The sequence below is a fragment of the Amborella trichopoda genome, chromosome 4 (assembly GCF_054954075.1).
Source record: "Amborella trichopoda isolate Santa Cruz 75 chromosome 4, AtrichopodaSantaCruz75HAP2 v2.0, whole genome shotgun sequence".
In the NCBI taxonomy this organism is placed as follows: Eukaryota; Viridiplantae; Streptophyta; class Magnoliopsida; order Amborellales; family Amborellaceae; genus Amborella; species Amborella trichopoda.
Window position 1 is genome coordinate 5,280,429 of NC_142339.1, and position 24,159 is coordinate 5,304,587.

Consider the following 24,159-nt stretch of genomic DNA (forward strand, 5'->3'; position numbering starts at 1 on the left):
TAATTCAAATATAGGAGAAGGCATCATGACATGATCTCTTGTACTCGTACTCGCAATTGGACTATATACCAAAGAGTTATATAGTTGTACTCATATTTAAATAATCGACAGGGTTTTTGTGAACCCCTTCCAGCCTAGCAAAAAAGAACCATGCTAACGTGCATCTTTTTTCTTGCTTGCATTCGTTGGTTTGTTTTTTAACCTGTAGTTTTTTCGCATTTACATGCAATGCATTGCATCACATGTTTCAACAAGAAGGGCTTTTTTCTGTGTAAGTTCAGTCGTAAGCACAACTTCAACAGCCCAACCAAACCAAGTACGTAGTAAAGAGCCTTTCATGCTCTTGCCCAAAAGCGTGTTCAGTCCTTAGAGATTCGTTATTTCTTTTCTATTGCTTCACCTTGTTTTGTGGTTGATTGCCTGCTTCTATCATGGACTTCATAGCTACCAGTGGAAGACTTGTATCACGGCAAATTTAAATTTGAAATCCACAATGATGCGCATGCAATACTTGGTGCTTTTTTATCTGAGAAACCAGGTATGGGGTTCTTAAAATGTAAAAACTTTGAACTCCGAAGTTTGAGTTTGTTTTCGTTCAAAGCTCCTAAGGACCTTAAATCTAGGTGAATTATCACCCGTTGAAATAACAATCCAAATTCGATTAGATTTGGGCTTCTTTTTTCGGGCAAATGATATGGTGATCCCCCAATTTTGCATCAATTTTCATAGCATCCTCCTCCCTCGGAATTATTTCAAGCAGCACTAAGAACCCTTAAGAAGTATAGGAAAAAAATTATTTAAGGTTGCAACCTTGCACTCTTGAAGTTAGGTGCACCTAAACAAAATCTAGTACACACAAAATATTTAGAAGTCGGTGAACTTCCCAATTAATCATCTCTAAGTTGAGATGTATAAATATATAAAAAAAGTTCAGATTAATAGTTTATTTTGTAACAAGTTGAGAAGTATAAATATATAAAAAAAATTCAGATTAATAGTTTATTTTGTAACAAGTTATCATTTTTAATATTTTTTAAGTGTTTATAGATTTGTTTGGTATGTACTATTTTTGAAAATTTTAATTTTATAATTAAGGCTAAACATGAATTTTCATGTCATCGTAAAATTTTCGACATTAGAACTACTTCTTTTGGCGAAATTTAAAAGTGCTTTTACTTTTGGTTTTGGGTGAGTCGGTGGAGTGAGGGGCCTTTCCCTTAGTTGGAATTGAGCTTACGATATAGCGTTGCAAACGCTCAAGAGCTAACCAATTAAACCCGAGCTCTATTCCGAAGGTGCTTTTTACTTGTATAGTATAAAATGTAAAGTAGACAAATTATTCCCATGTTATCAAATTCATTCTTTGGCCGAAGCCTTCGGTTTTACCTAGCGAACCGATGGGAAGCGAATAATATTTCACAATTAAACTCCATAACCTCGAAATCTAGCATTTTACACTGAATTTTGTGTGTTTTGTGGGAAGAGATATATAGGGAAAAGATTTTCATACCTTTTATTTTTAGGTTTCATTTCACAATAGACTCAAGGGTTTAAAAGATATTTTAGGACATAAAACTTGTAGATTTTATTTCTTCTAACCTTTGAGCTAATTTAAATATGTTTTTTTAGGCGAAACAAATCTAAAAAGACATCTTTTCTAAAAGCCATCATCCCAAACTTCTAAAGAGAGAGAAAGGTTAAAAAATAGGTTTCAAGTGGTTAGGGGATTAGAAGATATGCTTTAAAATATTGAATTTATTAAAGAAAAAATGAAACATAAAAATATGAGTTATGAAGATATTTTCCCAAACGTTATAATATGGACCTGTGCCAATTGAGAATGTGAAAGGGTCAAGATGATAGGGATTGGACTTTGTACATATATGGATAATTTCAATGATGGCAAAGATTGATCTTTGAATCTTTTTACTATCCATGCTGAAAATTTGAAGTTGGGATTCAGACGAAATATTGAACCAAAGGTTTGAATATTTCAATGAGGTTTTCTTAAAGGGTTTGGTTTGCAACTTTAAATAATCCAATTAAACCGCATCTCCAAATTTTATCATAATATGTAATTTTTGGTGTAAAAACTTCTTAGGATTATCTGAAAATATATTTTTATCTCTTATTATAAAATTTTAAACTCTAAAAATAGTTAAAATCAAGTAGATCTATAAACAAATTAAAATCTTGTAGATCTAAATAGTATGTTGTAAGAGACAATTCGTGGGACTCAAAATCTTTTTTTTTTTTCATATTCATACATCTCTATGTAGAGATGATCAATTAGAAGGTTTTTCAACATTAAAACAACATTTTTAATGTATTTTTGAAGTACATCTTTGATTCTATATTTTAAAATTGCAACCATATATTAACTTTTTCCATATAATAATCCTACCCCTATCCCCACCGTCTTCTATATATTTTATCTCTAGACGAATGCCACAAAGAAGCTTTCTTATTCTTTTCAGGTCCACCTCTACAATTTCCCTCTCTCCGTCTCCGTCTCTTTCTTCCATAAATAAAAAGGAAAAAAATATACAAATAGATTATTTGTTTTTGATATAAGAAGGTCAAAATCATTTCTTATCCGTCTGATTACAATTAGGTAATTTTGAATAAGTCATCAAGTAAACTCAAAATTCAAATTTGTTTTTTTAGAAAAATCTCACACTTTATCACGTATCTTAACTATCTAATTTGACATTTAATGACTAAGAGCAATAGTCTAATAGTATAGATTTCCGACGTACACAAATTTCTCTCACTGTTCGTTTCCATGTATTTCATGCAATGGTTTAAAAACTGGATCGGTGACCCGGATCGGGCTTTTCAAAAATCGATCCGGATCGGCGAATCGGCGATCCGGATCGGCAAATCGGCGATCCGGATCGGAATCGGGTGAATCGGTCAGAATAAAGCTTCAAAAAAATCCGAAAAAATTATTAAAATTCATTATAAATATTGGTTTTTAGGAATTCAATAAAAAATGAGGGTACTCCATTAAGAATTTTCATGTTTTTGAAGGAATATGCGAATATTGATATGTTCTTTCCCTGCATGAACCGCCATTCAGCATTTAATTTACAGTATTTCGTGCTCATCCCTACACTGTTGCTGTTGGGACTCGATATGTGAATAATATGGCTGGGATAGGGTGGCCTCAGAATCATCATCTCTCTCGTTTTCTCTTTGAATAATATGGATTAAAAAAAAAAAAAAAATTTTCAAAAAAATTCTATCATGGATTACAAAAAAAAATTCGATCATGGATTAAACAAAAAAAATCACAAATTTTCAAAAAATTCAATCATGGATTACATAAAATTCGATCATGGATTACATAAAATTCGATCATGGATTACATAAAATTCGATCATGGATTACAAAAAAAAACAAACAAAAAAAACAAAAAAAACAAAAAATTCAATTGTGGATTACAAAAAAAGAAAAAAATAGTTCGATCATGGATTACAAAAAATTCAATCATGGATTACAAAAAACTCTATCATGGGTTACAAAAAAAGCAAAAAACAAAAAATTCAATCATGGATTAAAAAAAAACAAACAAACATTTCGATCATGGATTACAAAAAAAAAACAAACATTTCGATCATATATTACAAAACATTCGATCATGGATTACAAAAAATTCTATCATGGGTTACAAAAAAAAAAAAAAAAACAAAAAAATCGATCATGGATTACAAGAAAAGAAAACAAACATTTCGATCATGGATTACAAAAAATTCTATTATGGGTTACAAAAAACCAAAAAATTCGATCATGGATTACAAAAAAATCTATCATGGATTACAAAAAACAAAAAAAAAAAAAAAAAAAAAAAAAAAAAAAAAAAAAAAAAAAAAAAAAAAAAAAAAAAAAAAATTCCGTACGGAATCGCCGATTCACTGTTCGGACTCGCCGATTCCGTACAGTGAATCGGCGATTCACTGTACAGAATCGTCCGGTTCTCTCTAGAACCGAACGATTTCCGATTTTTGGGCGATCCGGTTCCTTTTTCACTATTTTCGAGTCGAATCGGGCGAGTCTGGTACGACTCGGCATTTTTTAAAACGCTGATTTCATGGCTTGGCTGCATGAGGAAGGAAACGAAGGAACGCCATGACTCTGCCTCGCGAAAGAGCTACGGAGCGATAGCAGGGTAGTTCGGACATATTGTACAAACATTGGAGTTTGAAATCTAAAAAGAAACCCATGTCCATTTGGAAAAGTTAAAAAAAATGAGACTATTCACCTTTGATATAAGATAAGATAAATAAGTTTTTCATTTTTTTTGATAAAAAAATAAAATAAAAAACATATCATATTAAAAGTATTTTTACTTTTTATTGAAAGTATTTGTAAGACAAACCCTATAATATTACCCCGAAAGAATGCGAGATAATATGCATTATATGTATCTCATGTTGCATTTTTTAATGAGAGCAAACAACTACCCCCATTTAAATTTGTGGGAGCACTTCATGGGACTTGTCGCGACATTACAATGGTGAACAATTATACATTTTTCTCCCGCGGGAGCACCGTATTCTGAAATGGTCCATCGCTGCTCCCTCCACAATTTCGCGGCAATGCGTTTAACTGGTGTTTGAAAGAAGCCGGCTCGGCTTTGTTCCTGTTGTATCTATTGAAAAGACAAAGATGATGGCTGTCTCTTCCTCGGAAAACCCTAGGTTCTTCCTCGGAAAACCCTAGGTTTTCTGATTTATTAGGGTTTCTGCATTTTATGACCAGGAAGAAGAGGTTTTCATGGTAATTATACTGCATTTTGGGGAAAGAAATAGTCTTTCATGGATGCTTAGACTGTATTCTTTTAGGGCAGTGTATAGGCTTCATGGCAGCTAATATCGCCATGGCTTCTTTGCCTTTGCTTCTGTTTCTTTGCATGGGTGTTACTGTGTACTCTGATGCTTTTGATCAAAGATACAAACATGGAGATTTTGTTCCTCTTTATGCAACCAAAATTGGTCCTTCCCATAATCCCAGGTATTCTACTCCTTTTTTTTGAGTTTTTTTTTTTTCTACTTATTTTCATTGGATTACTTGCTTGTCTTGCTAACCCAGTCATTGATTTTTTTTTATTTTTTTATTTTTTTTGGAGTTTGATTTTTCTATTTGGTGCGTGTTATTTGAATTCTTTGAGGTTTTGTAGTTTTTATTTTTCTGTTCCTTTGTGTGTGTGTGATTTCAATGGGTGATTCCAGGTACTCTGTTTATTCACTTTCTGGCTTTCTGTTTATTTATTGGTTTTGTGAAGTTGTGTTTATCATTTTTACTGTTTTTCTTTGCTGGTGTTCTTTTTCTTATTTTGGATGATTTTCTAGGCAGCGGGCTTAACGAGCTTTATTTGTTATTTGAGAAATAGTCTTTTATTTATTTTTATTTTTTTGGGTATTTCAACGGCAGGATTGAACTTGGTATTTAATGTTATAGTAGTCAAGCTTGTGCCTGAATCCTTAGTTAAATGTGTCTTGAATATTTAAGGTTTCTCGAATTGGATCAATATTTTCATATTTCTGCATCACTCAAAGTGAAATGATCAGACCAAAAAATTGAATTCGGATATGAATTTTAGATTTTTTATTAAATATTGGAATGTCCTTTTTTGTGTAATATATTTCAGTAAATCTATATACTCAGTCGTATTTTTTGTGGGAAGGAAGGTGTAATCTCATAATTTTTGATGGGTTTACCGGCCTTCAAAACTTGCGGATAAAATTTAGGTATTTGGAGAAATGGAGTTAATTTGGGAGATACTGACTTTGTTGCCATACACAATCTATCTTGTTTATTTTGCTTTCAGTGAGACTTATCGGTATTATGATATGCCCTTCTGTTCACCAGGTTTGTTTGCAAAACTCTTGTGTGTTCTATATTTCTGCTGGTTTGATTTTTTTTTTTCTCCTTCAAGTAAAGAGTTTTGCTTCCTTGAAATGCAGAGCATGTAACTGAGAAAAAAGAGACTTTTGGAGAATTTTTGAATGGTGACCATTTGGTTGATGCTCCTTATAAACTTGAATTTCGGGTTAATAAAGAATCTGAGATTGCTTGTGGAAAGAAGTTATCTAAAGGAGAGGTTGCACAGTTTAGAAATGCGATCCTAAAGGACTACTACTTTCAAATGTACTATGATGATTTGCCTATCTGGAGCTTTTTTGGGAGGACTGAGGAGGGTAACAGAGCTGATGAGTTTAAATATTTGCTATATAAAAACATCAACTTTGACATACTTTACAACAATAATCGTGTTATTGAGATAAATGTTTGGATCAACTCGTCTGACACACTGGATATCACGGAGGACAAGGAAATTGATATGGAGTTCAAGTATTCTGTGAAATGGAGAGAAACTGATATTTCTTTCAAAGAAAGGATGGAGAAGTATGTGATGTTCTTTTCGACCCACCATGGCAGGAGTAATTGGTTTTTGGCCCTAGATCCGTGTTTGAATGTTCTTATCTTCGTTGGTTTATTTTCTAGCTTTATCTTTGGGTTGCTTAAGAAAGACATTGTGAGGTCAGTATCTTCTTCAGTTTGGTTTATTTTTTGTTTTTTTATTTTTGCTGACTCATGCAATGGATAATTATATGTAATAACAATGGTCTCTGACACACACCCAACGGAGAAGAAGAGAATTAAAAGTTTACAGAGAGAGAATTATATTGTATTTTGTTTTCACCATGTGAGAAGCTAGTCTCTAAAATTCATGTTAGGTAAAAACAAGAACAAATCTCTCAAGATCTCCGAATATATCGGATTTCTAGAGGGAGTGGGCAAGTTTGCCCTGTACAAGCCAATATTTCTGAGTTGATCGACTCCTACATGACTATCAGACAGGTTCTATAAGCCATGGCTCTTTGTTTTGTTTTTTGTATGATAAATTATCTGCTTTATTGCTTTATTAACTATGTGTTCCTTGTGTTTTCTGTGTTCAAAGATATTCCCTGGATGATGAGGAGTCTGTTTATGAACAAGAAGAGACTGGGTGGAAGAATATTCATGGGGATGTTTTTAGATATCCAAAGCACAAGTCTTGGTTTGCTGCCATTCTTGGGTCTGGCACTCAACTGTTGGCGCTGTAAGCTCACTTTCAGAAGTGTCTTACTTGATACTAATTTCCAATTCTCTCCATGCAGCACCAACCCCCCACCCCCTGCCCAACCAAAAAAGAAAAAAAAACTCTCTTTCTCTCTCTTCCCTTAGTTGAGAACTCTATTTATCTTTCAAGAAAAATATTTGAAGGAGTGAAAAATGGAGGATCTGCAGTTCTATGGTTTTTTGCCTCGTGAAATTAACCTAGGTGGTGAATTGCTCATCATGTATGTCAATGTGCTTATTTAGTTTATAATGGGTTATTTCCATATGTTTCCACCAGTGCAATCTTCATCTTTATCCTGGGTCTTGTTGGTGTCTTCTATCCATACAACAAAGGAGTTCTATCCACTGCTTTGATTGTTATATATGCACTTACATCCAGCATTGCAGGCTACACTGCAACCTCCTTCTATTGCCAGCTTGACGGAACAAATTGGGTGAGCATCCATTCTCACAAGTGATATCTAATGGTCTCATATTTTTTTCCACAATCCCATGTTATCTGATTTTTTTTTTTTAACAGGTGAGATGCCTCTTGTTGACTGGGTGCCTCTTTCCTGCCCCTTTGTTCCTCATGTTTTGCTTCCTTAACAATGTTGCTCTGGTGTACAACTTCGCAACTGCTTTGCCATTTAGTGCCATTGTTGCGATTGTTCTCATGTGGTCCTTTGTGATGTCTCCATTGCTCGTTTTGGGAGGGATTGCTGGTAAAAATAACAAGACTGAATTCCAAGCTCCTTGCCGCACTACAAAATGCCCAAGAGAGATTCCACCTTTGCCATGGTATCAAAAGACTATTCCTCAAATGGTGATAGCTGGAGTTTTGCCCTTCATTGCCATCTACATGGAGCTATTCCTTGTATTAGCTAGCATGTGGGGTCACAAGATTTATTATACATATGGCGTCCTCTTTATGGTATTTGTTGTTCTTGTTATTGTCACTGCGTTCGTTGCTATTGCATTGGTATACTTCCAGTTGGCTGCAGAAGACCATGAATGGTGGTGGAGGTAAATCGATGAACATAATTATTTTTATTGGTGTCATTGCCTTCTTTTGTGATGTTGGTGTCTATTTGGGTTCGATCACTTGTTCACCAAAATCTAGGGAACTTTTCTTTTTCTTGCTTTCTTATTTTTATATAATTTACAGTATATGCAGGAGGTTACCAGTCCTTCCATTTTCTACAAGTTCGTTAACATGGTTTGTGTGTGTATATGCGTGCGTAATGTGTGCTAGTTTGCTACTTCTATCACTAGAGCATGGATGACACTTGTTGAATCTTTTTGTAGCCAACTTTCTTTGGATAAATTTTTGCGTTTTTCTCCTCTGGCGACATTTCCATTTGCTTTTAGTTTTTGGGCGATCCTGTTTTTCCATAGCGGCCATTAGTCCACAAAACTTAGAAGCTTGGAAACAAATTTCTCTCGTGTTGTCTAGATAGACCCTTGCTCAGAAATATTCATTGAAGCAATGTTTGATTTCAAATTTTTTTTTTGCAATGGGCTTGTTTGAAACTTGAGAGATCAAAGAAGGCTGGAGAGACTTACCCACTCGTTCCTTTGAGTATGGTTTTTTTTTTTTAAATATCTGGGGATTAATTTAATTACTTTTTCCTTGCCACTTTGTACTTTCTCATGAGCTTCTTTTGCAGGTCTGTATTACGTGGGGGTTCGACTAGCCTTTTCATTTTTGGCCAGTGCTTGTATTATTACTTTGCACGTACAGACATGTCCGGGCTCATGCAAACGTCCTCGTTCTTTGGATACATGGCTTGCATATGCTATGGGATCTTCCTCTTGCTCGGAACAGTTGGTTTCTATATATCTTTGGTGCTTGTGCGATACTTATATGGGTCAATTAAGTGTGAGTAGTTTACTCTTTGGATTTTGTTTGGTGCCTATGCACATACTTTCTTCTCCCATTTACCCAATGATTTGGCTAAATAAATAATGCTGAGTATACTAGACAATTGTTATTGGGTCAATAACTCAGAACTTGGAATTAGTAGGGCTTCGGTGAGGCCTCTGTTATTAATCACCTTAGTTTGGGGATGACGAGCTTTTATTATCAGGTAAAGGTTCTTTGTGGCTGTCTTCTATCTGGGAGAATTCTTAGGTTTACTAAGAAAGTGCAATGTATGTATTATTAGCAACTCCTTTCTTCTGAATGAGAGCTTACCTTACTTATTTGATGATCAGCATGTCATGCCTTTGGAGTTCCCTTTTTTCACTCATTCTTTGATTCTTTTATTTACCACAAGAGAGAGCGTTTCAATTTGATCTTGCTGAATAGAACTGTATTAGCTCGTATCAATGAATAAAAGGTATCATACAGAAGCTTATTATTTTAAGTTAATCTCAATTTAGGCACCTTAGTTCATACTTCATACTATACCTAGTTATATTTTATTTTTATTTAAAGAAAAAATGTTCCTCCATGTAGGGAATTTTGGAGTGCTAATAAATTATTCTTGCATATATTTATCTCTCGGAAACTCCCCTCACACTAAAGTTTCCTTGCATATGTGAGATTAGGATAAACATTTGAATATTAGGTTTTTTCTTTTTATTTTATGTTTTATTTATTTTAAGTTTGTTAGTTTTAAATAAAATAAGAAGCACACTTTCTTTTCTTAAAAATTTAAATTTTTATTGTGTTACAGTTTTTTAAAATTATTTTAGTTTTTGTGGAGCTAATCTTATTAATAGGAGTCTTCATATTGTGGAAGGAGATGCATGCTACATGCCATTGGCAATGTTGAATGATAAGCATGGCCACCTTGAGAAGTTTGATATCCTATCTTTTGGAGCCCTCCTTATTTGAAGGTTTCTGGTTCTCAGTTCTCTAAGATTTGGAAGGGGAAGCTCTCATTGCTTTCTGGATATTCTCTTCCATTTCAAAATTTATTGAAGCTAAGAGGCTTGTTTTTTTTAACATTGATTCTTTTGTCTGTCCTTTCATCCTCCTTTTTTTTTTTCTTTATTTCATGTAAAAATATTCTTTTTTTTCTTATACATCAAAATATGCTTAAATTATATCCAGAAACAGTAAACTCAAGTATAATTTTAGAACAGTACCACCTGAAATTGTAGTTTCTTGAGACTCAACGAGTGAGATTGTTGATCTATTGCAAAATGTTGACTACAAAGAAAAAAAAAGGAGTTTTGAGATGCAACCAAGGGATTCTGAGACTTGGAATCATGTTTGAACTGATCCTTATCTGGAAATTGTACCTTTCTAAGAGAGAAACCCAGGCTGCTGCCATCTTGGAACAATTAAAATCCAGAATGAATGAATGGTTTTTTACTTCCTTTCCCTACTAATGGAAAAGGAATATTGTTTATGCTAATTACCCCAAAAAAAAAAAAAAAAAGTCTAAAATAGCACATGTATTTTAGAGGCAAAATTACAGAAATCGCCCAAGTATACACTTCCTATGCAACTTACCCCAATCCAACCTTTTCTCTCATTTTTTACCCCAAAACATATTTTCCTCGCAAATACCCACACAACCCAAGAAAAACAAAAAAAAGACTAAACTACTCTAACACTTTTACCCACACCTCTCTCTCCTCTTTCCCTCGTCCAGTCAAAACTGTGGTTTACCAATCAAAACTGGGTCTAGCAGTCAAAACAAGCGGTCCGAGACTTTTTGTCCTGGTCAAAACTGCGGTCCGGCAGTCTAAACAAGCGATCCGACACTTTTCGTTCTTGTCAAAACTGCGATCCGATAGCATAGATATGCGGTCTGGCACTTTCGTTCTGGTCAAACTTGTGGCCTGGCAAATTGAATAAGTGGTCTAACATTGTTGTTTTTGGACAAAAATGTCGTTCGGCAAAACAAATCCACGCTCCAGCACTTTTTTTTCTGGGTGCGGTTTGACAAATTGAACAAGCAGTCCGGCACATTTGCTTGGACACAATGCGGTCCGGCAGAGAATGAATGCGATTCGTCATGTTTTTTCAGTTTAATGCGATCCGGCAATGGACTCATGGCTGTCTGGCAGCCCATGTGGCCTTTGGTACTATACGTATGCCCACGTGAATGTTCGGCCAAAATTAATTTTTTTGTATGAAAAGGGCATTTTCATAAAAAAAATGTGTCTTTTTGTACTTGGGGGTATTTGCTAAGAAAGTAAATTTTGGAGAAAAATATGGGAGAAAAGTTAAGTTGGAGGTAAGTTGCATAAAAAGTATATTATTGGGGGTTATTTGTACTTTCCGTATTTTCAACTTATACGGATCATTCACTCGAACTTGTATTTTAAGTTACAAATGAACATCATTAGTTATTCTTCTGATTTTCTTTTATTCAAACTTGCAGTTTGTTTTATATTTAATTATTCTATTTCTTATCAGTGATGGATGTTTCTCAATCTTGGCTTCAACCTCTGTGTACACTTAATGGCTTCAACCTCTGTGTACACTTAATGAATGATCATGCCAAGAGTATGAAATTTTGTTCTAGATGAGCTAATTCTTATTACACAACCAGTTTGGCCACTTTCGACTTAAAAGAAATTAAGAATTTGGTGAGAGAAGAGAGAGAGAGAGAGAGAGAGAGATTGCTTTTGTTGGTTGCCTGAGGTAAAGTTTGGCACTGATCATAATCTGGAGAGAGAGAGAGAGATTTAAACATTCAGAAAAAGAAAAAAGGGCAAAGGAGGGAGGGGGTTGAGTGCATATAATTTTGTTTCCTGTAACTTTTGAGGGAAAAGGTGTTCAAGTTTTGTACAAGTAACATTTCCTTCCTATATGCAATGTCTACTGCATTGCCGGTAGTTCAACCTGTGTTACATTAATCAATGTGCAGCTATTAAATATTCTTGAATTTTTTTGGAAATATATAAAACAATTATATTAATAATTATCATCAGAGTTTTATTTTAATTATTTGAAGTCAGCTACACGAATCATGATCCGTCATTCTACTTTAACAAGGGCCATACTCTCAGTAAGACTATAAAACCTCGTATCTTTTCTCACTACTTTCATCTATATCTTTTTGGACCCTCTTCTTGCTTTTTACATGAAAACAAAGTCCACCTCCTAACCAGTACAGTATTGGGTCTACTTTACATATTGTCAGCTCATCTAAGTCAACTTGCCATCATCTTAGTGCCTATTAAAACTACATCTATATTCTCTCGAAGATATTATTTTGAATTCTATCATTTTTTATATTTCTATTCATCCATCTCAAAAATTATATAGAGTAATAGTTGTTAAAAAATGTGGAAGTATTAAGCTCCACACAAACTTAAAAAAAGAAAAATGGAATAAAGGAGAAAAATACAATATAATCCCATATAATCATGATACTGACATTGACAATACCGTTTATCTCCATGCAATCAATGAGTAAAGGGGTAATGGAGACCGGAGACATGACTCAATTAATTAAACCCTTGGTGGGAACCACTACTCTCTATCACCATCCAACCTATTGATGGGATGGTGATAAACCCATAATGATAAAATAGATAATATTCTACAGGCCCAAGGAAAAAAGGATTTCTTGTACCTCTCTTTAGAAGTTTAAAATGCTATGAATTCTTGCATACACTGTGATTTTCATTTCTTATATTTATAGGATCATAAATGCTAGTGAAAGAAAAGGGTTAAATTGTCAAGATTTTATCGTTGATTTCAGGGCACAGGAAATATCCGTTCACTCTATCATGACGAACTTTGGGATTTTCATTGTAATAAATTGCAAGACACTTCTATAAAGTGTTCATATGATTTTCATTATAATAAATTACAAGACACTTCTATAAAAGTGTTGACCTGTATTGAAAGTTGATGACATAATTCGACTTGCTGGTTAAAGTATTGATCATGTGTCTTTAAGTTTCGAGACTTGTCTCAATGTTGACATGACACCAAGCTAAAAAAGTAAGGGGTCTAATAACATCGCTTGGATCCAAACTCCTGGATTTAATTGAGTTGGCATGTCTCTAAACCTTGTCTGAATTGGACTTGTTTATGGAGGATTTTGGACCGGGCTTCACATCGTTTCATCGAACTTCAATTGGTAGGCATGGGTTTTTTTTGGGTGAGTCATTGGGAAGAGTAGCCCCTACTCTTGGTAGGAATTGAGCCTAGCGTTGCAAATTGTTAGGCTTGGGTTAGGGTTGACCAAAGCTAACCCCGGTTGGTTTGAAGCCCTAGACAAGTACACATGTCAACTCAATTAGTAGTTAATAGCATAGATTAGGGATTGTAGAAAAGGTATTTGATGAGACCGTTGTGTCATGCATGTTTCTAAATTTTCTAGGGAATTTTTGGTTCACATGAAAATATTTTCATGTGAAATTTTTCTCTCATGTGGTTAGGTGTGTGAGAATATTTTCACATCATTTAGTTGCCAATTGGTGTAAAAAGATACATAGGGATCAGTTTGTGTGAAAATATTCCTACACCTAATAACATATGTGAATTCTTTTATATGAAAATATGAAAATATTTCACAAAAAATATTTTCACGCAAAACAAATATTCGACTTGAAATGCATATCAAATCATTTAACTTCATATTTCTCTCCAATCAATGAATCCAGAGCTCGAAAACTATGCAAATCTCATGATTAAGGAAAATTGAAATGTATGATGCCAAACACAAAAGAAATGAATTTCTTCGAATTCATGATAGTAGTAGCCACATAATATCAAACTTTGAATCCACAGTCAACTTCGCATCTAAATCCATCACTAACATAAATTTGGAAGGGTGAACTAAGTGTAATAGATGTCTCACTTTTACTGTTATACATAAATTTGGCAGCTTGGGTGTATCATCAATTGGTCCAAGAAGATGGGAAGTTATAAAAAATATCTTTATATATTTCAAAGATTAAAAAATACTATTTTTTTTTAAAACTTATGTCCATACGCCGTACCTAATAATTTTTTTTAAACCTAACATGGCCACGATGCTCAAGGCTTCCCCGCTGAGCTTTTTCCTTGAGCATCACGGATCTGTTAGAGCCGTCATGTCCTTTTCTTGGATGCCTTGAGTGCATCCAAGGCACCCAATGTGGGGCCTGGCATCATGGGCCGTGATGGTGCATCAGGCTCTTAGGTTGTTGATGGTGCATAGTAGCTTTGTTAGGGTCGTGATGCCCAAAAAGAGCTTGGTGGGCGAGTTCTTGGGCATCATGATTCTGCTGGGGCTGTGAAGAGTATTTTGGGGTTAGAAAAAGGGAAAATTGTTTCATGTGGGCTGGATTGCATTTCGATATATGCGGTCCAGAAAATGTAAAGCATCTATCTTAAAGATGGATGCATGTATGTGTTCCATCTAAAAACAATAGAAACCAACTGTCCAAATGTTTACTTATTAGAATTATTATTTTTAGTTTTTAAAGTTTATTTATTTTTTCATATTCATGATCACCATGTTAGAGATTATATGTCCTTAAAAATTAAGTTTTAAAATCCATCTCAAAAATAAATTTATCAAGAGGCCCGCATAGAAACCTGATCCTAAAAAAAATGGTTGGGTATGGATGTAGTTTTTTATTTTTTATTTTTTACATTTTGAAATCTTTTTTAAAAAGGAAAAAGTTTATATATGGTTGCATCCTTAAAATATAGAGTTAAAGATGCACCTGAAAAATCCATCGAAAAATGTTGTTTTAATGTTGAAAAGCCCTCTAATTGATCATCTCGATATCGAGATGTATGAATATTAAAAAATACAAATTTGAATCCTAGAAATAGTGCATCTTGCAACACATTATCTAGGCCGTCCATTTTCACGATTTTCATATGTTTATAGATCTTCTTGATTTTAACTATTTTTGAAGTTTAAAATTTTATAGAGAGATATGAAAATAGATTTTGAGATATTTTTAAGATTTTTTTATGTCGAAATTACTTGTTATGATAAAATTTGGAAATGAGCCTTAATTGATTTGTTTAAAGTTGCAACCTTACACAAATCACACCTTTTTAAAAAAGGGGAAAGTTTATATAGAGCTTAGGCTCTACACAATCAAGTTAGAGCCTACCTCAAAACTTTCACTAGAAGAGGTTGTTTTGATGCACAAATATCATCAAATTGATCATCTTGACATCAAGATGCATGGACATAAGAAAAAAATGGATTTCAAGTTTGGAATTGGTGCATCTAGTAACACATTTTTTGGACCGTCAATTTTCAAAATTTTCAAGTTTTCATAGATCCGTCGATCTACACTATTTTTGAAGCTTTAAATTTATAACTAAAGATGAAAATATAAGTTAAAGTTATCACCAAGCTTTCTAGCATTCAAACCATATTCAGGAAGTTTTACTCTTCTTTGAAACTTATAATATGTGGGGGACTGGACAATCGTTACTTCTGCTGCAATTACATTATTTTGTTTTATCCAATGTTTAAAAAGTCGACAGCTCGAGTTGTCACCCTCGTGATTCTGGAGGAAAACCTCAGAATTGCTCCTGAGTCTCCCTCCTTACCCTAAATTTTTACGTTAAAAGGACTCACCGGATTACTTGGGCTTGGGACCGCTGCAATTTCAGGCCTGAGTCCAAGTTTTTGAGCACTGGTTTTAACTATTTGAAAATAAATAAGTTAAATGAATTGACAGGTTTCCTTATTTTCCTTTTTCTTTTTTTTTCTTGTTCTTGTGATGGCAGTGAACATGGCAGTGTGTTGTTAATTAGCAGTTCCTTTTGGTTTATGTTGCGGATTTTAGTCTTGATCAATAAACTGAAGTGATATATTACTTTAGCTTACATGTGCAGATGTGCTTAAGCTTTGCTATATTTACTGGGCCTGGATATGCTGCCCCTCCTCTCTTCAATGGGGCACTCATTTGCAATCCATAAAATTACAAATGACTTCTTAACATTGAAATCTATTTTTTTTTTCTTAATGTTAAATCTATGGATAAGCTAGTGTTTGCAAAATCGAACCAGAACGGTTAACTGGTCATGAGCCTAGGAGCAGTTCGAACCGAAACCGGACTAACCGGGGAGGTTAACCGGACTAACCGATCAAGTAGATTTTTTATTTATTTAAAAAAAGGTAAAAAACCCCCAAAATATTTTAAAAAATAAAAAAAATAGAAAGACTTAGATTAGATTATATATGAGCTTTTTTTTCTTTTTCTTTTCATCTTCTAGACTGGTCATATATTAGTCATTTGGATCAAGTTGCATCAACATCATAAGGTGCAGACAATTCAGGGCTTCAATAGAGCAATAGAAAATTCCAGCAAATTCACAAGACTTCTACAGTAATTCAATAGATTATCACTTAATAACAATAAGTAGTGTTGCGATAAATATATCGGTACATATAAAGTCTAGCCTAATGAAATGTTATATATCGAGTTCGTAACTATTCCAAAGTCTAAACTAGATGTGGCTGGAAATTTGTGATGAATATAATTGTGCCAACCTGGAAAAAGATACGAACTTAACCAAAAAACGTGAATGTTTTGATACTATTCAGTCAACACAAACTCACTCCACATTTCCACACTGAAGAAGAAAGTAGAACAAAAAAATATACTTTTATAAAAAAAATATATAACATTACAAGGAATCTCACAAGCTCACCAAAAAGATATAACATTAAAAGGAAATAAATATTTTTTTTGGCATATTCGTCACAAAAAAAAAAAAACATATTTTTGTAAAAAAAAATATGACATTAAAAACAATCCAAGAAGTTCATAAAAAATATATAACATTAAAAAGAAAAAAATATTTTTCTCATATTCATCACAAAAAATATATTTTTGTATATATATATATATAAAGTGATCACAATATATATATATATATATATATATATATATAAAGATTTTTGCAAAATGAGCCAGCTAATTCAGTGGATGTCGCAGAGGACAAGGAAATGGATGTGGACTTTACATATACTGTGAAATGGAAGGTAACTGATATCCCTTTCGAAAGAAGGATGGATACGTACTCACTTGGGCCATACCGTAACAAGATACAATGGTTCTCTACTATAAAAACATGTGCTATTGTCATCCTCTTAAGTGGGATTCTTGCTACCATTCTTATGCGATTTCTTAAGGATGACTTTGTTAAGTAATGATCTTCTTTGGTTTGGTACTTGAATTATCTGCTTCATTCCTTTACCTATCTTCTTTCTTATGTTTTGTGATCTCAAAGATACTCTCTCAATGAGGAGCATGCTGATGATCTAGAGGACACTGGTTGGAAGAATATCCATGGGGATGTCTTCAGATATCCCAAGTATAAGTCTTTGTTTGCAGCTATTATTGAGTCTGGCACCCAACTCTTCAAACTGTAAGTTTGTTTTATGTGGTTATCATATGTGATGTTTATCTCTCATCTCTTTTTGTAAGTACTTTTGAAACATAGGGTCCCCCTCGTTCCCGGCCACCCTCCCCCTCGCTTTTCTCTCTTTGCCAACCTTCCCCCTTTCTTTTTTCTCTTTCTTTGTATACCTACTTCTGTTGCCAAAATAGCCATTAATATTTTAAAGGGAAAATTCATTAAAATGGTGTCGTCGCCTCAAAAAATCATTGATGTGGTTAAATCGACAATTTTACCAATGAAGTGGTTACCTTTTTAAAATTCTTCATTCAAGTACCTCCTCAATGTTTTTATTAAAAAAAGGCCCAAATTTCCCTTGATGTAGTTCTGGAGCAAGTGTGGACATTAGGTAATTTGACTCACTCAAGTCACTTGAGGCAAATGATCTAAATACCCCAACCTGTTCTAGGTTCCAAACCTGTGACATGCTTTTATTATTAAGTAATATTGTTTGGGGTTTCAAACCCAGAACAAGTGGCGGGCACTTTGGTAATTTGGCCCCAATTAAGTCACCGGAGCCAAAATATTTAAATGCCCTTGCATCTTCTAGGATTCAAACCCAAAACAAAACTCTTTTTTAGTGAAAACCTATTATGGGTTTGGACCCAAGACAAGCAGTGGTATTTATGTTATTTGCCTCCAGTAACTTAAGTTGCCAAACCTCCCAAATGGCCTCACTTTGTCAAGGTTCCAAACCGTGAAGGGTGGGCATTTTCTAGCACAATGATTGAGAAGGTACCTGGGTGAAATGATTATTAAAAAAAAATCACGTTGATGATAACTTAGCTTATCTAACTGCCACATTGATTTTTTGAAGCGGTTTTGACCGTTTTATGATAGTTTCCCTATTTCCAAAGGCACATGGGAATGTACAATAATATGTTGCTTGTTGGCTTACCTTGTGTAATTCACTTTGATGCTGACTTGCTTGATTCTCTATATTAGAATGCCTGTTTGATTCCTTTTTAAGCCTTTCTGGGTTTTTTGGTTTGTGGTTTAACAGTATGATCTTCATCCTTATCCTGGGTCTTGTTGGTGTGTTCTATTCATACAACAGAGGAGTTCTATCCACTTGCCTTGTTGTCATATATGCACTCACTTCTGGCATTGCAGGCTACACTGCGACCTCTTTCTATTGTCAACTTGAAGGAACCAACTGGGTACATGTCTACTTTTGTGATATGTGCCTTTTAATTTTCCATTTCATTGCAGACATGGTCAGTTTCATTCTTTTTTAAGTAATTTCTAGAACTTCACCTTTCAAGCTGAGCTGTGAGACAGGAGAAAATCAAATGAGTTTGTCCAAGACTGCATAATTATTTGGGCAATCATTTTGGGCCATGAGTCACAGATCCATGTTTTTTTTTTGATATCACAGGTGAGGAATCTCCTGCTGACGTGTTGACTGTTTTCCGGACCTTTATTTCTAACATTTTGCTTCGTAAACACTGTTGCAATTGTGTATCATGCCACTGCTGCACTTCCATTTGGTACCATTGTTGTGATTATTCTCATATGGTCCTTGGTGATGTCTCCCCTGCTTGTTGCGAGTGGGATTCTGGGTAAAAATTGCAAGGCTGAATTTCAAGCTCCTTGCCGCACTACGAAATATCCACGAGAGATTCCACCTATGTCGTGGCATCGACAAACTATTCCACAGATGGCCCTGGCTGGAGTTTTGCCCTCCACTGCCATCTATATGGAGCTCTATTACACATTTGCTAGCATATGGGGTCATAGAATTTACTATACATATGGCATCCTCGTTGTAGCGTTCATCATGCTTATTGTTGTCACTGCAGTCGTTACTATTGCGTTGACATACTTTCAGCTGGCTGCAGAAGACCACAAATGGTGGTGGAGGTAAGGCCATCACTTATTTGTTACCAATATGTGGATTTGTTTGTGACATTAGTAGGCATTTGCTTCAGGGATTCAACGAGTTATTTGTTAGTATATGGAGTTTATTTTCCTCTCTTTATTTTACCTTCATTTTTCGTGTATGTTAAATGTTGTTATGTTGCTTTTTTATCTTCTCGGGATTTGGATTTGGCTCACACACATTTGATGTACATTCTGCATGAATTTTTTATTTGTTGTTTGTTTCTTAAGAGAGCATGATCCCCTAGTGAATGTGCTTCCATATTTTTTTCTTTCATCAAATTCGAACTCGGCACCTTGCAAGTGCAGCCCCTTTCAGATTCCATTTCATACCCTCTGCAGGCTTTTATGATTGTCTATAGCATCCCCTATTAGTGCTTCCTTGAAAGTCCTTTTGAGAGCATCTCTGCTCTGACTGATATTCGGCCATTGCTTTTCACTCTTCAAAGAGCTTCTGACCAACAAACCCCTATTCTTTTCGTTCTGGAACCTCCAGATGATAATGGAAGATGTGTTCCTCTAGAATGACATTTGGCTTTCTTCCCTTAGAACTACAAATTGTTGCTTATAATGAAGTGGGCAGATAGGTTTGGGGGCCCCCCATGAATTTGCACTATGTAGAATGAAAGCATTACCATTTCAGGTATTAATAACTGGATATTTCTTTGTCCTCCTAACTATTGCTGGTTCTGATGGAAAATTTTGAATATTTGCTTTTGAAGTTGTTATTGGGATATTGATTGAATTCCAAAGAGTACAAATATTGAGTCTAAAGAATAGGAATATTCTCCTAATGCTTATCTGGTTGAATTAATTCTCTTTTTTTTTTTCCTAATGCTTTTCTGGCAGAATTGAAAGATCAGCCCCAACTTTATGGTTGATTCAACGGTCTAATTCTTTTCCTTGGATGTGCAACTTCCTTTCCTAGTGATGTTAAAAGCTAAAAACTGGTCCCTTGTTGGCAGTGGTGCCATTTATCACATCATGATTTTTTAGGTGTCTTTCGAGTTGCAGGAGTATTTATGATACATGTCACCTTTATAAAAAGGAAAAAGTGTCGATGAGTATTTACAGCATAGAGCAGCGGTCCATGCACATACTAAACCCATTCTTGCCCGTATGAACAACTTCCTGGCCAAGCTTAGGTTAGAATACAAGGAGTATTTGCATCAAGTCTGTGCTGAATGGAATTTCTTAGAACTGTGAACTGCTGGTCGCATCTACTTGGCTTGTCCTTGGTTTATAAAAGGTTCCCTTTTCTCATATGAATGCTTATTTTTGGTGATACGTAACTGAGGTTTGGCCGTCTGATATGCAAATTTCCATGTGTCATAATAAAAGCCCTAGATATTTGAAATTGGCCATGAGAACATCAAATAATTGTCTTGGGAGTGCGTAATGCTTCATTGTAATGCATATCTATTATAGTTTGGTTTGGAGGACTAATTGCTTTTTTTTTTTTTTTGAATAAAGGTGAATGGAGGACTAATTACTTCTCATGTCCACTATGATTTGAAGATCTGTATTTTGTGGGGGCTCGGCTGGCTTATTCATCTTTGGCTACTGTTTCTAGTATTACTATATACAAACAGATATGTCAGGGTTTATGCAGTTATCCTTCTTCTTTGGGTACATGGCATGCATATGTTATGGTTTCTTTCTCGTGCTCGGGACTGTGGGTTTTTATGCATCTTTGTTGTTTGTTCGTCACATATACCGGTCGATCAAGTGCGAGTAGCTCTGGTCTTCGCATAATCCGATGATTATATTAAAGGCGGGTACTTTTCTTCTCATAACCTATCTTTCTTGTTTTGGTTGTAGATATGAGTTTGTAAATGTGAGTTTTTTCCTCCCTTATTAACAGAAACTACATTGTCAAATCTCATTCCCAGGAATTTGTCATGTAGGGTATTGATAGATTTTGAAAAAATTCATTTTCCATAGAGAGTTCTTGAGCAAACATTGAAACAGGAATGGGGGGAGGAAAAAAAAAAAAAAAAGCAAAAAGAGAAATTTTTATATATATATATATATATATATATATATATATATATATAAGGGTTGTATGCTATAAGACCATTTATTTTTAGTACAAAGAGATCACAATCATTTAACCATTGGATGTGAAATCTAATAGTTGAATGTGTGTCACAACTTTCAAGAGATTTTATTTTAGACTTTGTACCCAAACAATGACACAACCTCAACCACCCGATTTCTAATCTAACGATCAATGGTAATTGTGACTTTCTTGTATCAAAAGTAGATGGTCTCATTGTATGCATTTTCTATATATAAAAGGTTATACTGTCGTATTCCCTGTTTATTTTTAAGTCTCGAATGTCCATGGACTTCAGCATATATTCTTATGAAAACATAACCTTTACTCTTATTGGAAACTTACCTTTATGGTTAAGTATGATTTATTTTTCATTTAGAAAAATTGCAGAAGTCATCCCTAAAAATATTTCTTTTCAAAATTGCACCACAGACAAGACAATGGTATAATTGTCACACAATTTACAAGTAGGTGAATTGGGGCAACGTGTATAGTTTGTGGTTTTAGCTGTTGCTTTTTTGCGAGATTTGTAGTTTCTAATAACTTAATATTGGCTGCAGGTGTTGAGGATGTCTTAACTGAGATAATGTTCAGATTTCCACTGAAAATTCCATATATATATTTTTGGAAAGAGGTTTCTCTTCACTTATTGCATTCCAATCCACTATTCCTTCTGTTTGAATTGTTCATAATGAACTTTTTGAAACAACTGCATGTGCCTTGGGTGCGTGAGAGAGCGAGTTGCTACAGATGACTTAGGGCCTATAGATGCAAGATTTAAAGTTGTTCTCTCAAACAAAAAAAATGACAGGTTTTCTTAAGCTGAATTTGAAAATCTTGCCATTTTACCGTATTATGTACATGAACAGTTTGATAGTACTGGAAGAGAGAGAACAAGAGATCTCTCACCTCTTTGCAAGATCAACCTCCTCAACCCAAGTAATCCGTAACTCTTCTCTTCTCCAACAGCCAAATCCAAGAAACCCAACATGGCTTCCTATCAACCTTCATGCAGATCTCCCCACACAAATACCATCAATAATCCGATGCACGAAACCTCCTTTAATGGACGAAATTGTGACCTTGCCTTTGTAGAAAATGTAAAATTTCAGGTACAAAACACAAGGTTCCATCCATTAATAAAAGTCTCCAAATAAGAATATTCAGGTTGAGATAAAAAAAATTGCTTTAGAAATCTTTGGAAGCAAAGTGGTTTGGGCCATTGGAAAACTAGGGTTCTGAAGCGCTCTACTCTTCAAGTGTGTATTAGAGAACTTACTGGTTTCTGACTCTCGTTACGTGATGGAACCATGACACCGGCCCCTTTCTCTCTCTCTCTCAATGAAATGGACGGTCTTGATTCCTATTATACGATGGAAAAATTAATCCAACTCCTTTTCTTCTCTCTAAAATGGGTTGATCGGATTCTTGTTATATGAAGAAATGAATTTTTATGTAATTTTTCTCACTAAATTGTAAATGGTTGTTGAATTTTACGTGCTCCTCCAATACATCAGGATACGAAATTGAAAATTTGCAAATTGAAAATTTGCAAATTGAAAAGAAAACTGAGACATTCATATAGAGCTTCGCCTGATTTTCCTCATCAATCAATTTCGAGAAAAGTTGTTTCATTCTTAGACATTGCTCATTAATAATCTTCTTGTATCCCCTCTTCTTCCATTTTCATGGAACAAGAAGCTTGCAGTTCTCTCCAAGAAAACCCTTCGATTCTTCTTTCTAGAGGTAATAGATTGAAACATAGCTCTTTTTGCCCTTCATGAAACCACAATCTTGCAGTAGTGCTCCCCAGGAAAAATCCTTTTCTTCTAAGAGAGAGAGAGAGAGAGAGAGAGAAGTGTATCTAAAAAGTCGCAATAACCAAACGCATTGGAAAATTTTATTGGCTCGCCATCCCAAAAATCAGCAAAGTTGGGCACATCAAAGTTGGCACAGTGAGGCAGGTATTGTTTGGACGAGTGATTAAAAAAACGTCGAATCGAATCGGACTCGGTTCGATTAGGGAATTGGCATTCGACGTGTCGAATCGATCAAAAAATAAAGATTTGTCCGGTTCTAAAGAGAACCGAGCGATTTTGTACAGTGACTCGCCGATTCATTATACGGAATCGGCGAGTCCTTTTTAGATACAAATAAAAAATAAAACCAATTTCATGCCAAAATTGCAATAACCAAAGGCATTGGAAAATTTTATTGGCTCGCCATCCCAAAAAATCAGCAAATTTGGGCACATCAAAGTTGGCACAGGGAGGCAGGTATTCTTTGGACAAGTGATTAAAAACATGCCGAGTCGAACCGGACTCGGTTCGACTCGGGAATTGGCACTGGACGTGCCGAATTGATCAAAAAACACGGAATCGCCCGGTTTTAGAGAGAACCGGGCGATTTTGTACAGTGACTCACCGATTTACTGTACGGAATCGGTGAGTCCCGTGAAGAACACGGGCTGCACAATGTTCTTCACGAGATTCTTCAAAATTTGTCATTTTTTGATCATTTTTTTTGTTTTTTTGCCCTGTGATCGAATATGCAGGCTTTAGACAACTTTTTTCAGCCTTTTCATGGATTAAATGGTGGAGAAATTTCGCTTTTTTTTATCATGAAAGTTGGGTTTTTAGGGTTTCTGCCTTCCCTTGTGTTTCATGCCAAATAGGGCATGAATCTATGAATATTTGTAAGCATTTTGATCGTAAAATTGTTCATCAAAACATTCTGTTACGAATTTGTGAGAAAAACAAAGTAATTTGGAGAT

The 24,159-nt window shown here is 34.7% G+C and overlaps 1 protein-coding gene and 1 pseudogene across 2 annotated transcripts; both read left to right on the forward strand.

Moving 5' to 3' along the window:
* The first annotated feature begins 4,645 nt into the window (after window positions 1-4,645).
* LOC18439252 (transmembrane 9 superfamily member 3) lies at window positions 4,646-9,317 on the forward strand. Of its 2 annotated transcripts, XM_006849421.4 has the most exons (7): window positions 4,646-5,016; window positions 5,834-5,874; window positions 5,970-6,546; window positions 6,968-7,108; window positions 7,406-7,562; window positions 7,649-8,133; window positions 8,778-9,317. In XM_006849421.4, the coding sequence occupies exons 1-7, from the start codon at window positions 4,865-4,867 to the stop codon at window positions 8,995-8,997; spliced, it is 1,773 nt and encodes a 590-aa protein (XP_006849484.1). In that variant the 5' UTR covers window positions 4,646-4,864; the 3' UTR covers window positions 8,998-9,317. The 2 variants fall into 2 exon arrangements, with proteins under 2 accessions (XP_006849484.1, XP_011625258.2); XM_011626956.3 differs by lacking the exon at window positions 5,834-5,874.
* Window positions 9,318-17,042: 7,725 nt separating this feature from the next.
* On the forward strand, window positions 17,043-21,171 carry LOC105421066 (transmembrane 9 superfamily member 3-like; annotated as a pseudogene).
* Window positions 21,172-24,159: the final 2,988 nt, after the last annotated feature.